This window comes from Sinocyclocheilus anshuiensis, unplaced genomic scaffold, assembly GCF_001515605.1.
Source record: "Sinocyclocheilus anshuiensis isolate Anshui unplaced genomic scaffold, SAMN03320099.WGS_v1.1 scaffold18, whole genome shotgun sequence".
In the NCBI taxonomy this organism is placed as follows: Eukaryota; Metazoa; Chordata; class Actinopteri; order Cypriniformes; family Cyprinidae; genus Sinocyclocheilus; species Sinocyclocheilus anshuiensis.
Genome location: NW_015546047.1, coordinates 1,623,635 through 1,638,166, shown reverse-complemented (window position 1 = coordinate 1,638,166; position 14,532 = coordinate 1,623,635). Strand labels below are relative to the sequence as shown.

Here is a 14,532-nt window from a genome sequence, read left to right as displayed (position 1 = left end):
TGACAATAAAGCAGACTTGACTTGACTTGACTTGACTTAATAGTAAAAGCATTCTTCATGTAAAGTACATAAATGAGTCACATCAGTTCAGTCAGTGAGTGATTCATTAGGCTGATTCAAATGGATTACTAACATTCTTCAATGTTTAAATGGAACCGTTTTGAATACAAATCGTATATAGAACTCTACCTGTTGTTATGACGACGCCAGCCAGAACTTTCCGTCGTGCATGTGGAGACGTGAAGTTGTCAGTGAGCTCGCTGAATTTGTCCACTACCAGACGAGAAACGGCATCTGCAAGGACCTGGTAAAGAGCATACAGATGTCAGACTTCACACAGATTGAAATGCTAAAATCAATAACACATGAACACACATCAGTACATTCGTGACTCTGCTATAGGCAGGCATGGCATATTCAGAACAGTACACGACTCATGGGTATAGAAGGCCATTTCTGTCACAGATAAAACATTACAGAGGTAATTGTGACGTTTCATCTCACAATTCTGCCTTTGTCTCGCATTTCATAAAAAATAATTCTGAATTTACCTGAAATTGCGTCAAATAAACTTGAAATTCAAAATTATGAGTTATAAAATCAGAATTCTGACTTTTTTCTTGGAGTTTAGAGTTTATATCTCACAGTTCTGTTTTTGTTTTGTTTATGCCATGGAATAAAAACATAAAATTATAAGATACAAACTTGCAATTCAGTGAAGAAACGTGAGAACAAAAATCAAGATTTGTGAGTGCAAAATTTATCAACTCGCAATTCTGAGTTTGTATCTTGCAATTCTGAGTAACAACAAAAAAAAAACTGAGATACAAACTCTGAATTGCGAGTTGATAAATTTTGCAATCTCACAAATCCAGTTTTTCTTTTTTCCATCCCGTGGCAGAAACAAGCTTCCATATATGGGTGCATATTATTCAAATATAATAAAATGTTCACTTTTTATCCTCTTTTTTTTATCCCCTATCCCCTTCAACAAACTTGCTTCAGTATGTAATACCCACTTCTCATAATCCAATCAATTACCGATGGATAAAATCAAGTCTAGGCTCTACGTTCTTTCTTTTTTGAATATGCAATTCCACGAAGAAAAATTGAACTTACAAGTCAAAGTTTAATACTGAGTTTCAACACAATGTACTGATTTTTAATGGAATGAACTCAAATGAAACTCAACTGAATATTTCAAAGAACCTGTTCCTCTATGGATGACTGTAAAGCAAAATTTACCGCAGACCTCAGATTCACCTTCTGCTGCTGCAATATAATATCAATATTTCATCGAAACCCTTCAGGCACCTCTGTGATTCCTTTCCGCTAACAGTGCCCTCCACTTCACATTCCTTAAGCTCCCTGTTAATATGCTGGAAAATGATTATGCCAGGGAAAAATCAATGGCCGAATGGGCAAGAATTAGAGACATTAGTCTAACATTACTTCCCAAATACTTCGGAGTCACTCGGTCGGAGACGGCTAATGGGAGTTTTCGGCGGAGCGTACTCTTGATATATTATCAGGAGACAGTGAAATCTCCAACCGAACAGAAGGCTGCATTTTACTCTCATGATAAAACACACTAGTTTGCACCATCATCTTTATTTGCTTTCATTTCCCATTAGTGCCTGGGGACAGATGACAGGAATTCACTGGCCAACTAGACACTGACAGATTTCACATGAGAGCAGCCTAGAAAACCAAGAAAGTGGAAAAAGGAGGCTAACGCAGCAAGAAAAAAAAAAACATTTCAAGGAAGATAACATACATTATGTTAATAACAGTATAAGTAATTGTATATCATTTTATATAGTCTAATCATTACACATTTATTATGGTAATAATTATATAATAAAATTAATATTATTAATTAAAAATGCATATATAATTTATAATTTTAAGTGGCAATTACAGTGCAAATAATTTTCTAAGTAAAGGTATATATCAAAATATTACAAATATCAGATAATGTTACACTAATAAATTAAAGTAAAAATAAATATTATTTACAAAAAATTTATACATGATTTTATAATTATACAATTATTATTTTTATTGCATTATTATCTAATTTGTTGTTTGCCTAATAGGTACCACATTGTCATAATCCAATGTCTATTTCTTATATAATCCAATGATTAAATATAATTATTAATTACTGTTATTTTATATATATATATATATATATACACACACACACACATACATACATATACTGTACATATATATATATATATAGGAAAACTACATATTTATTATATTATAGAATGTTTTAAATGATGGGCATTACTATAAGGTTATTAAAATTTAAAGCAAAAACTAACACCGTGTCATAAAACATTACTCTGATATATAATTACAGTACTCAATACATTATATACTCAATATATTGTATATTTGAGATATTGCCCTCTGTCACTCCTATATCATTCAACCTTTCATTGTGGATGTGAGGTCAGTCTGTATCGCCACACAAGAGCAGGAAAAACATGCCTGAAACGATCAGTCGTCCCGTGACCAGAGTCTATTTAACCTCTCGCCATCTGCTTAAAACAAATACACCTCTACACCTTGGGTCTCGTATTGACAGCATGTTAAATATGTGGCTATCAGATTAGGGATGGATAATGGGGTTTTGCATTCATGGCGCTGTATCTGTCACGCAGACAGACAGCCCAAGAGCCTTCAGCATCAGAGACAAAACATGCCACTGACAGGACTGCTCTTTAGTGGACAGGTAGTGGGCAGGCTGAAACAAAATGTTCTTGTTTTGACACGGTTCAGAGGAAGATGTTAATTAAGATTGGGTCGCTTCCAGGCCTGGCCTTATCTCAAAAGCAGGATTAACAGAGGATTTTAGAAATGTGTAAATAGACGTCTTCTCACACAAATGCCAGTAATTGGTCATTTCGGCTCACTGTGTTGTTTCACTGGCAGGAGTGAGCAATATATTGAATATGCATGACATATATCCAATGCTTTGCTTGTGACATGACATTAAGAAACATGGTGAATCCCATAATGATTTTAACATTTTTATTTGGCCATTCACATTTCCTGAAGACAAATTCCAAGGTCCTTATTTGTCTAAACATTTGCATGTACAAAAATGTAAAAAGGATTCAAGTCAGTAGGAGTTGGTAAGTTTGATTCATCTAATAAATCAGTTCAGGCCAATTACGTGAATCAATTTAGAATTTCCAAAAATCACTCAAAAATTATGTTTTTATATGTACGTAAAAATATATGTAAATAAATTAGCTACTATGTGCAGATATGTTGGTGGAAAAGGTTAAATCCTCTTTTTGGATGTTCTTACAGCGATGGCGCCGCAGACGGCAGCCTCAGTGATCTCAATTTTATTATCTGTGTGTTGTTGTTGTCTCCGTGTACTGGAAGCTTGTGACACTATAACAAATTCCTTGTATGTGCAAACATACTTGGCAATAAAGCTCTTTCTGATTCTGATTCTGATTTTTGCATAATATAATAATAATAAACAATATAATAATACTGTTTATATGCATAAATGCATATAATACATAACATATATGCATACACAAAATAATAGTAAAACAAAAAGACCATTAAGCAAAACAGCTAATAAATGAAATATATAAATGAAGAATATCATCAAATGGTATAAAACATATCAAGAAAGGTTTTTAAGCTATATCACTCAATCTATCCCAATATTTTAACAGAGCTCATCTTCATTTCCATTAGGCTTTGTTCCTAATGAAGACGGCCATTTGTGCCAGTTTTGCGCATCACATTATAAAGGCTTAGATGATGATCTCTGATAAACTTAAACGGATCAGAAACTTCAATTAAACACTATGAGATGTGAAGGACCGATTTCTTATATTCATCAGATTGTTACAGATCAGATACAATCAGACTTTATTAGCCAGTCTGGTGTGTGTGTGTTAAAGGAAGCCGCAGTATGAGTTTTTAAAGGTTTAAATGAGGTTCAACGTTAAAGTTTTACTATAACTTTTTAACTATAACTGTAATGCAGTCTTCTACAACATTTCTTTACCAATTGAGGCCTGCTTATCTCTAGGGTATAAATAAACCATTACTATTTACTGCTGCATAGCTGTTAATAATTAAATTACCTTTCAAAAACTTGGGGAATAAACCAAAAGGTTAAAGGCCAATTAAGATGCATGGGAATGTGTCTATGTTGTGTTACATCTAGATGTTTTAATGCTAGACTCCAGCCCACATCTATTTAGCTGTCGCATTGCGTCTCAGTGGTTAGCTTCATAGTTCATCTCGTGGTTTTGGAACATGCTCCGTGTGAATGAACTCTTAAAGGCATAGTTCATCCTAAAAATGACAATTCTGTCATCATTTACTCACACTCATGTTGTAAACCCACAAGAATTTGGTTAATCTTCGAAGCACAAATCAAGATATTTTTAATGAAAGATTTCTGTACCTCCACTGAAAGTCCAGGTAACCAAAACTTAAAAGATCCAAAAAGTTAACAAAGGCGTCATTCAACAAATCTATATGAATCAAGTGGTTTAATCCAAGTCTTTTGAAGACATACAAATGCCTTATATGATGAACAGACTTAAATTTAAGCTTTTGTTCACATGTAAACATCCATACTTAGAGCAAATCCCAGTTTGTAAACAGAAACTTGTGCGTGTCACGTGCTGGAACAAACCTGGGATGCACTGATCTGATACTCAGTATCGGTATCAGCTCCGATACTGGCATTTTCTGCCGTATCGGGTATCGGTCAGACGAGAGGGAGCGTTCAGGGAATGCTGTGCGCTATGACTCCGTGTTGCGTCAAACACAACAGTCTGCACATGGGATGAGCATAAGTGCTTTGTGCAGCTCTGTATTGGAGACTTTCATATACTTTTGCACAATGAAAGTTTAATAATAGCCTTTCTTGTTCTGTCCTATGATAGGACAGTGCAAGAAAGGCTATTAATAATATAATGTATAGCACTGTAATGGAGGCATGCCGCATGTTGCTGCCTCCATTACCGTGCTATACATTTAAAATAAATATATTTTAATTTTATAGTATATATTTATATATAAATATATTTACTTGTTTTTACAAAGAGCAATGTGTAGTATTTTACCAGATTTAGTCCTACACTTACTCACTTTTATTTGTTCCCCACTAAATAATGTTATTTCACTAAATATATAGATTTTATAAAACTATTGTGCACTCATGATTTTTGTAGAATAACTTTTGCTGCTGAATTATGTTGCATGTTGAAGAGCGCCGACAGAGCCGCTTGGGCAGCCCGGGCTTTAGCGAGTTTCTTATTTCGGCCCGAGCCCTCAAATGTCTGCGAGTCCACAGTCACCGACATCACAAAGTTCTTAGCGTGGCTCTCCCCGCTCTCCGACACAAACTCGTATTTGAGGCCCGGCCGCAGCTCGTTGAGAATCATGACAGGGTTTTTGCCGCTGGTCGAGGAGGAGGGCGGCGGCAGCGGCGCCTGCATGAGGCTGTTCGTACCTGGCACCTGGGGCACGGGATACTCTCCCAGCGGTTTTAAGGAGCCGTTGCCGTTGGATCCCAGAAAAAACGTTTCCTCGTTCGGTGCCGGCGTCTCAAACCCGTTGAAGAGCATGTCAGGGAAGTCAGCCTGGTCGGAGGTGAAATCCGTGTTGACGGTGAGCGTACGGCCCATGGCCAGGTGCGCCTCGGACGCGTTTGGGAACTGCACAAAGGAGCGCAGCGCCTTCTCGGCGGCGTTCAACTTGGCCTTTTTCTTCGTAGGCCCCGAGCCCTCGAACAACTGACCGTTAACCTCAACAGTCATGACGAAGACCGGTGCATGGACCGGGCCGGTCTGCGAGAGCATCTTGTACTGCAGACCCGGTTTGATTTCGTTCAGCTGCATCAGGGCGTTCTTGGGCAGAACCGGCCCTGGCATTTTCTTACGTTTCTTGGGTCTGAATTTGGAGTGCGCGTGGCCATTGTTGCCCTCCTCCAGGGGCCGCTTGCGACCCCCTCCTCCACTACCGTTGGGGAGCTGCTCCACCAGGCCAGCTCCCTCCTTAGAAGAGACGTTGTCCAGGTTGCGGTTTTCCTTTACGTCGGTGCTGCATGAACCTGCGGTGCCCAGAAAGAGTAACTTACAACGCCTTCGTTGCAGGATCTTGTAAATGTAAAATTTATAGATTCCTTTATCTTTCTTTGTAACCGAACAAGTGATGTGTGTTCCTTTTGTTGTGTGTGCCGAGGGATTCTAGCATGACACATTTTTTTGACTAATCTTGTGAAAAATCATTGAGAGAGATGACACTGAAAAAAAAAAAAAATTTCAAGGGAAAAAAACCCCCGATTAATTAACATAATTAAGGAAGACCATGAGGTATAAAATCTAAATTATCATAATCATCAGTTTAATTTAAAGTACAGTTTCAGTTTTGCAGGCAATGGCCCGTGCAGAGTCAATCAATCATCTCGTTGGAGATAAAATATGTATTAATGGAGAACAAAAGCAAAGCTTTAAAAAGACTAATAATGACTTAAATGCACCTTGTTTTGAGGGATGACAAATTCTCTTCATATAAGTGGTTATGAAAATACCAATAAAACTGGGTGAACAATAAAAAGGTTAAATATTAGAAATGTTTTTAGTGTGGTGTTTTGTGAATATTTCTTTATCAATCAATCAAGCATCATATTTCAACCCAAACAATCAAAAGAAAAAATAAGTAAATGTAAATAAATGAATAAATACTGTAGTCAATTTTAAAATACAAATAAAATACTAAAAAACTAAAACAAACAAGTCTACATTTTATATTTATGTAAAACTGTTTTTCACTCCTTCTAAAGGTTTTAGAAATCAAATTAAATGAACGCTGTAACATTATTAATGTTAACTGTGACAGTAAAAACAATTAAACAAAACAAAAAAAAAAAAAAAAAAAAAAAAAAAAAAAAAAGCTGGCCTTAAAATTATGTATGGTTTATTAATATTATTTTATTTTGATTTTGGGGTGAAACAGAACCTGGACAATTTTTCATGAGTCTTGTCTCGTGTGTCTATTTACAGGTCACAATTGTTTTGCATTAATAAGCAGATGAAACACACATCATCATGTCCTGTTGACAAAGCGGATGGAACTTTGGCTAAATTTTCATTTATAACATCCTTCAGCAAAAGCTCGCTAGGTTACTGCTTTCAGTGCTCTGGTAGAAAAAGAATAGCATCCGTGAACAGTAGGGGAACAGAGTAAGAGCTCTCTGCAAACAGTAGGAACAACAGGGTGGATAAGGAAGTGGGTGCAAGGCAGGAGGAGAAATATAATGAAGAGATCTGAGAAGAGAGAAAGCTGTGTGAGAAAAAACACAGGGGGAGCAAAAGAGAATGTGGAGGAGAAAGAACGAAAAATAGATGCAAAGAAGAGAGAAATATACAAAACAGTCTGGAGCAGAATCTGAAAAATCGAAACCCTTCTTATGTGTGTGAATGCACATATCCACACACACACACACACACACACACACACACACACACACACACACACACACACACACGCACTTTTCAGCTTGTGTAATTAATGACTTCATGTGATCAATTCTGTCCTAAATAATGGAAAGCACTCTTGCTAAAACAAAAGCTTTGTTCCAAAACCTAGCGAGCTGCCTACTTAGGTGGCAATTTAAAGCATCAATTGCCACCCAAAAGGTACTGTGTGCATATTCAATCTCATTAATTGTGCAAACTCCATCCAATACTCTACAATAATTCATCTGCAACAGAAAGTGTTAAAAACATGCAATATAATTACAAATTGACACAGTATTTGTGTTTGCTATGTATTTTTATGTTTATAAGATTAATGTCAAATCTGTGCTTTGTGTGAGGATCGCTACTTGTATGATGCTCCCTATCTAGAATCTGTGAGGTTCAATTTCAATTAAGAAGCAGACAGCAAGACATGTCACTAGGTTTCAGAATAAATCCAATGTTACACTGAAAACAAAGAAACCCTAAAAGATTTATGCAATGCAACTTAACTTTAACATCCCTGGAAAAACAAAAACAGCTTTTATTGTTTACTAGAGATGTTCAAGCTGTAGTTTAGAGAGCTGCCCACCTTCAGCTGAAAGTAAAATCAATCGCACATGCCGAAAAAGCATAAAACTAACAGTTCTTACAGTTGCCAGTTAAAAACATTGCCTCGCTAGTCGCTACATGCCATAAAATGATTTTTCAAAGTTCTAAATAAAACAGAATATTAGAGTGTTTTACAAGAAAATACAACTTTAGTCTTTGTACTTCAAAATATTCATGTTTAATTCAATGTGTTACTTGCTGATTCTTTGTAATTATTTATGAAATTTACTAGCAATTTCTCAGCTAAAATCGTTTCTAATGCAATTTTTTTCAGTACATGTAAAAGCAAACACAACAGGATCTTTCCCCTAGACACATGAACTTTAAAAGCACAAGTACACAGAAGTCTAGTAACACCAAGATGCACTAGCTACTTTTGTGTGCATTAGTAGAGTCAAAAAGACCACCATGTTGATTCTCAATGGGTGGATGGCAATGCAGTCGAATGCACTTCTTGGTCAAAGCTTTCTGAAATTCCCATGGAGAAAATCAATGAAAAAAAAAAGTGGGCAAAAAAACCCTTTTTTTTTATTAGTCATCGGGGTGGAAAATCTGATGCTGAATGAGTGCGTATAACCGTCGCTCTTGCCAAGCAATGAATCACTGTGCATAATCCTTTACTTTCATGCACCTAACATCTAAACCTGATAGAGAAATATGCACTGTCACATGAAGAAAGCTTTTGGATATCATGTATGCTTATCAGCAGAAAATCTAAATAAGAAAGCGTCCGCTTCACTACAGATCCGTAATAAATGACGGGACCCTTCATTGTCAGTGGCTCTGAACAGAAGCGGCTGAGTGATGGGACAATAGCGGGTTAGATATCCTCTGGGTTAACAACTCTTCCCAGAACCTTCTATTCACAGCACTGCTGAATGAAGACGATCGGGACTCCGAGACATGAAAAGAACGCTGTGTATTTCTTCAGCCTTGAATCCGATCAGTCTTCTTTAATCACATTCAAGTAAAGCCCAAAGAATTAGGAAACGCAACATTTCTAGGTTAATGGGTTATTGAGCATCAATACTCATAGTTTGATGGTTCCACTGTTTTTTTTTTTTTTTAAACCTCGTTTTAAAACACTGATAATTTTTTAGTGTTTTAAAACAAATTAAAATAAAATTTTATTATCTATAATATGTTTTCAATTATTTAGATACCCTTTTTTTCTAAATTTGCAATGGCATAAAAATAAGTACTTAAAGGCAAAAATGAAAATGAAAATTGTGTCATCATTTACTAACTATCATCTCATTTTTATTTATTTATTTGTTCATTATTTAGATAAAAGTTAATAGGGTCCAATATAGTTTCTTCAAAATATCTCATAAAACAACATGATGGTGAGTAAATGATGACAGAGTTGTATTTTTTGGGTGAACTAAGGTAAAAACCAAAAGCAAGTTGAAATTCTTTTCATTATTTTGTTTTCTGGTCATATGTTATTTTTTTCAGGAGCATGTTGTGCTGTATGTGGATACTGTATGGCATACAGTATGTCTGATACATGTTTAAATGAACAAATATTTAAATATTTATATTCATCTAAGACATTATTGTCAACCACAATCCATTGCTTTTATTTCATTGACTATTATATGCCATTTCAGTCTGATGAAAACACACTACAAAAACCAGAACTAAAAGTTCCCTTTCAGTCGGTCACTCTCGACGTCACGTCGCTGTGATCAGCGGCAGCTGGATGCAATAATCGCATGCCAATGTGCATTGGCTCGTTTAGTTTACACTCGAAGTAGACTGGTCTCTCTAAGCGAGATCCCCAATTCGTCGGTCATCCGACGTGACGTCTCCGTTCCCTCCTTCAGGGAACGAGGGTTACCATACGTAACCGAGACGTTATTTTCATCAAAAGACAAAAAAATACTAAAAAAAGGCTAAATTGTGGCCTGAATGGACTCTGTCATGCCAGATTCTTTTGTCGACTTTCATAGCATAAAAAAAATGGATTCACGTTATAAAAATTTGAAATCGAATCTATGTAAATAAGACATTTAATCCCTCAACTAAATTTGGATTAACTTGATTAAAAAGTTAATTGTATCGATTGTTTTCAATTGTATTAACAGAATAAAACAAAAGAAAAAAAGGCGTCGAAAATCCCAATATATAAAATGTTTGTCAGACAACAAACTCATGGAAGGGTTTTTTAAATGAACTGAAGATGCAATATAAAAATTCTGTCCATGTTTAAACCCTCGACTCAACAGGAAGTGACCCTCACACATCTCTTGTGTGTGTGTCAGTGGGATCGTTCGGCGTGAGGGGCATAGAGAGTGACGGGAAGGCACATGAACCATTCAGTAAGTGACACATTAGTTAAGGGGAGTGTGCAGGGCTCTGTGCTGGAATGGAGGGTTTGGGGTTCAGACTCGAGCACTCACTCATGTTCTCCTCCTCATCAACATCCATGGTTGTGAAACGCCTCGACTGGCCCTGTGTTTGCTGAGCCCCGGCCACACCTGACAGAAACACAGACAGGTCATCATTAGCGCTGCTTGCTTAAGTAAGCGAAATCACTATAATCACATATAATAACGCCGTTTGTGCTAAAGACATGAATGTAGACTCAAACCTTAAATCTTGTGGCTATTACTTTAGCAAGTGTCTGAATTCATGATTATCATTCTTTAAGAAAATCATGCATATTGATTTTCCATGAATCATTACCATGAACTTTCCAGTGAGCAGTGGGTAAGGATTTAATTATTAATTTTATTTATTTATTCATTGAAAATCATTTCAAATTCAGACTGCATCCCAAATGATTCACAATGAATGAAAAAAAACAACAACATTCATACTGATTTGCGAACCAGTTCGACTGATTCAAACTGATTCAACCAAAAAGAATCGACTAGGGATGTTCATTTGAACCGTTTAACCGACCGTAAGAATTTTGACCGATTAATACAAACAGTTAAACGGTTTAAAAATCATTTAATTATTTAATTTTTTTAAAGTAATTTAACAAAATATTTAAAAAGGTTTGCTGCATGGTTAAAAAAATTAGTTAAAAAATTAATTAGAAAAAACAAGTTGCGTATAAGTCGCATTTTATTATTTAATTTAGAAATAGGCCTAATGCCGACGCGAAATGTTTACAAACATTATAATAAACACTGTAAACATAGCTAGGCTATTTTAGTTCTCCTCACTCCACAACAAATCCTTTCAATTAACAGTATTTTGAAAAGAACAAGAATTAAAAATATAAGAAGCTATAGCAATATAAACGACAAGCCAAAACGAATTAATTTAGGCTAAAACGAAACTGAAACCAACGCTGGGTCGGTCTCTCATTCCACACAAAATCAAATGTTTCCGTATTCGCAATGTATTTGAATGGCAAATTATTATTTATTATGTACTTCACTAGCGTTCCAATATCCACGTAAAACAAAATGGTTTCCATAACATCACGGCGGTACAGTGATAACACTTAACGGCACAGATTTTACTACATTTTTGTAGTAAACCATATGTTTGTTTCCATATGTTTGACTGACTGTATTTTATTATGATAATGAGCTGGCTGCATTGTCAAGGTAGCAATGCTTAACCTGCGCAATCACTTGAGTGTTTTTCCTTCTATCAGTGGAAGAAACTACTCCTTTTAGTCCTAAAGATAATCGGAATTGTAAAAGGTTTGCCTTAATTTGTGTACATTCACAATAAAAACAAATCTTTGTGCTTTTGTAAAATAAGCCTAAAGAAAAATAGGATGCCGCTTTCTGCCGCCTGTTTCCTTTTGCGCAGCACAAAAATGAACCGAAACTCTGCATACTAGGCATACTATATATATAAAACCTAGCTTTATGTTTTTCTCCGCTCGCAGAAGCGCTGCAGGTGCGTGATGTGATATGATGACCATGTGAATCCTCATGTTCTGTTGTTTGCTGCTTTTTGCGCATGTAAAATTAATCCCCGGGAAACAAATGTTAGTATTTTTTAATGGGTCACAGACACTTATCCTTTCTAATTTAATTCAATTCTAATTTAAAATAATCTTGTCGGTTAACAATCGGTTAACGAGCGCCGGTTGTCGGTTAGGAAAAATAACCAAAATGAACATCCCTAGAATCGACTCAAAAGAACAAATCCTTCACACGTTTGTCATCACTATAGGCTTGCGAGCAAGTTTTGTTCTACGCATAAGCAAAAACCATAGCATTACAGAAAATGTGCATGTCTTTTCCATGCCTGAAAAAAACATGTATTTTAAAATACAACCAAAACTGTTTCCATGACCGTGGGAACCATGTGAATATTAAAGTGACAAATTCAAGAAAACAAACACCCCCCTCCCCCCTCCAATCGTTAGTCTCACTGAAAATTACACTTTACCAAAAGAGCTGGTGTTGCAAGAACCAAAGAGAGAGTATTGGCAGTCATATAATGTCTCTAAATAATGGCATCATGCATCCCGAGCTGCTTTAATTAGACAGGCGAGTAGAGCAGAGCGAACAAGAGGAAAAGAAGTGGAGAAGAGAGGCGAGAAGAGGACAGAACTGAAAGACGAGAGCAGAGAATAGAACAGAAGAGGAATGAAACACCATTGACTGGGAGGTTAAGCCTACAGTAAGTGTATAAATATTCAGCAGGAGAAACTAATCTTTGAGAGAAAGGGCCGTGCTTGACAGGCCGTAATAGCAGGAGCAGTCTATTGTGACTTTAATATCTATTCGATTAGACCTCATCTTCTTGCACAGATCTCATCTAGACCTCACCTCAGCTGCCTCAGAGAAAAAATACAGTTATTGACATCAACGGGCTTTTAGTCTACTTGACACGGATGCCGCTTGAGCTCAGGTGAAAAATACAACACAAACACATGAGGGAAATTCAACATTTCATTAAAAAAAGAGAGCATAATAGAGCGGAGATGCAGGGCTGCGTTGACTTGAGGCTATAGTGAGGTGGCTTTTATATGGCAATGTGACAGAGCCGATACGAAGAGCTTCTAGATTAACTGAAAGAAAAGATGCTGTCCAGGAAATAATGTCAATATTTCTGCTTTCTCTTCATAGACACATTTTAAAGGGTTAGTTCACATGAAAACTTACATTTTGTCATCATTTACTCGTGTTGTTCCAAACCTGTACGACTTTCTTCTTTCATGAAACACAAAAGTGCCTAAACAATAGTAAAAAAAAAAAAAAAAAAAAAAAAAAAAAAAAAAAAAAAAAATGCAATTCTTCACCCTCTATACAAGTTTTATGACAAATTAAGGACGCCTAAAATAATGAAAAGGGGAAATCTATTAAAAACCTAATGAGGTTAAATGGTTATGCCAAGTCCTTAGACTTTGTATTCAATTTCATGTGGGTTTCAATATTTAGATAAAAAACAAATTGACTAAACGCACATCTTAAACTAGGGGTGGGCGAAATGGGTAAAATATCATATCACGATTTTTTTTTTTAGACATATCACGATTCAATATTTTATCACGATTTTTTGTCATGTTGGTTTTACTATTTTGTAAGTTGTCTGAGCATTACAGCCAAACTAATTTCCCTATTATAAAGACAAAGCCTTTCAATGTAACAAACTAGTTAAAGAATGGCGGATATTTAGGCCAAAGTGGGCGAAGATACAAATCTCTGTCATTATTTTATCTTTGTTATTAAAAAATAAGAACAAAGATACACATTAAAAATACACATAATATACAAATAAAACAAACAGTGTTTTATTTTCAGGTACAATAGGTGTATTTAGCAGGAGCATTCACAAAATTGAATGAACAAATATAAAAATAAAACAGATTTATTCCTATTAAAGCAACTGTTTTTTTTCTTTGTTTTGTTGTTTTATTAACATTAAAGGAATAGTTCACTCAAAAATATAAATTCTGTCATCAGTCTGTCAATTCTGCCAAAGTGTTTTGATTTTATACCAAAAGATAACTTAGTTCAGTAATCAGGCACTGTTTAACAGGGCTTTAGACCTCTAGTGCGCGCGCTTCGGGTGTAGGCGCTCAGAAAAAGCACATGTCAGAACAGCTCGTGAATGAAATGTTTAACCGGCAAGGCTTTAAAGCAGATGCAAATAATTTACTTTTGTGATTGTGAATAAGTGCAGTGACCCGTGAGAGTAACTCTACCGCTGAGTTAACACTGATGTGAATGTGGCGTTGTACAGTATATTGAGACGGAGGCGCCAGAACTGTAACTGATTGAATGTGGGCTGTAGCACGATACTACGATATTTCTTCAAAAGCTGATCGTGGAGACATTTTTATCGTCATGTCGCACACCCCTATACCTTAAACATTATTTTAAAATATGTTTTTAAAAAAAAAATTTCAGGCAAAATTTTTTTGCATTTGATAACCTGAACTGACAATGTAATATCTTAAAATAAATAAATTATA

The 14,532-nt window shown here is 35.7% G+C and overlaps 1 protein-coding gene across 1 annotated transcript in view; it reads right to left on the bottom strand.

Annotated features, from left to right (window-relative positions):
* Positions 1-189: 189 nt before the first annotated feature.
* The window catches only part of LOC107699002 (double-stranded RNA-specific editase 1-like), a gene marked incomplete at both ends in the record, with an annotated part of 180,496 nt that continues 166,153 nt past the window's right edge, over positions 190-14,532 (bottom strand). The window contains 3 exons of the mRNA XM_016500138.1: positions 190-304; positions 5,238-6,112; positions 10,538-10,615. Of these exons, the coding sequence (XP_016355624.1) occupies positions 190-304; positions 5,238-6,112; positions 10,538-10,615 (1,068 nt within the window). The remainder of the gene's footprint in view (positions 305-5,237; positions 6,113-10,537; positions 10,616-14,532) is intronic.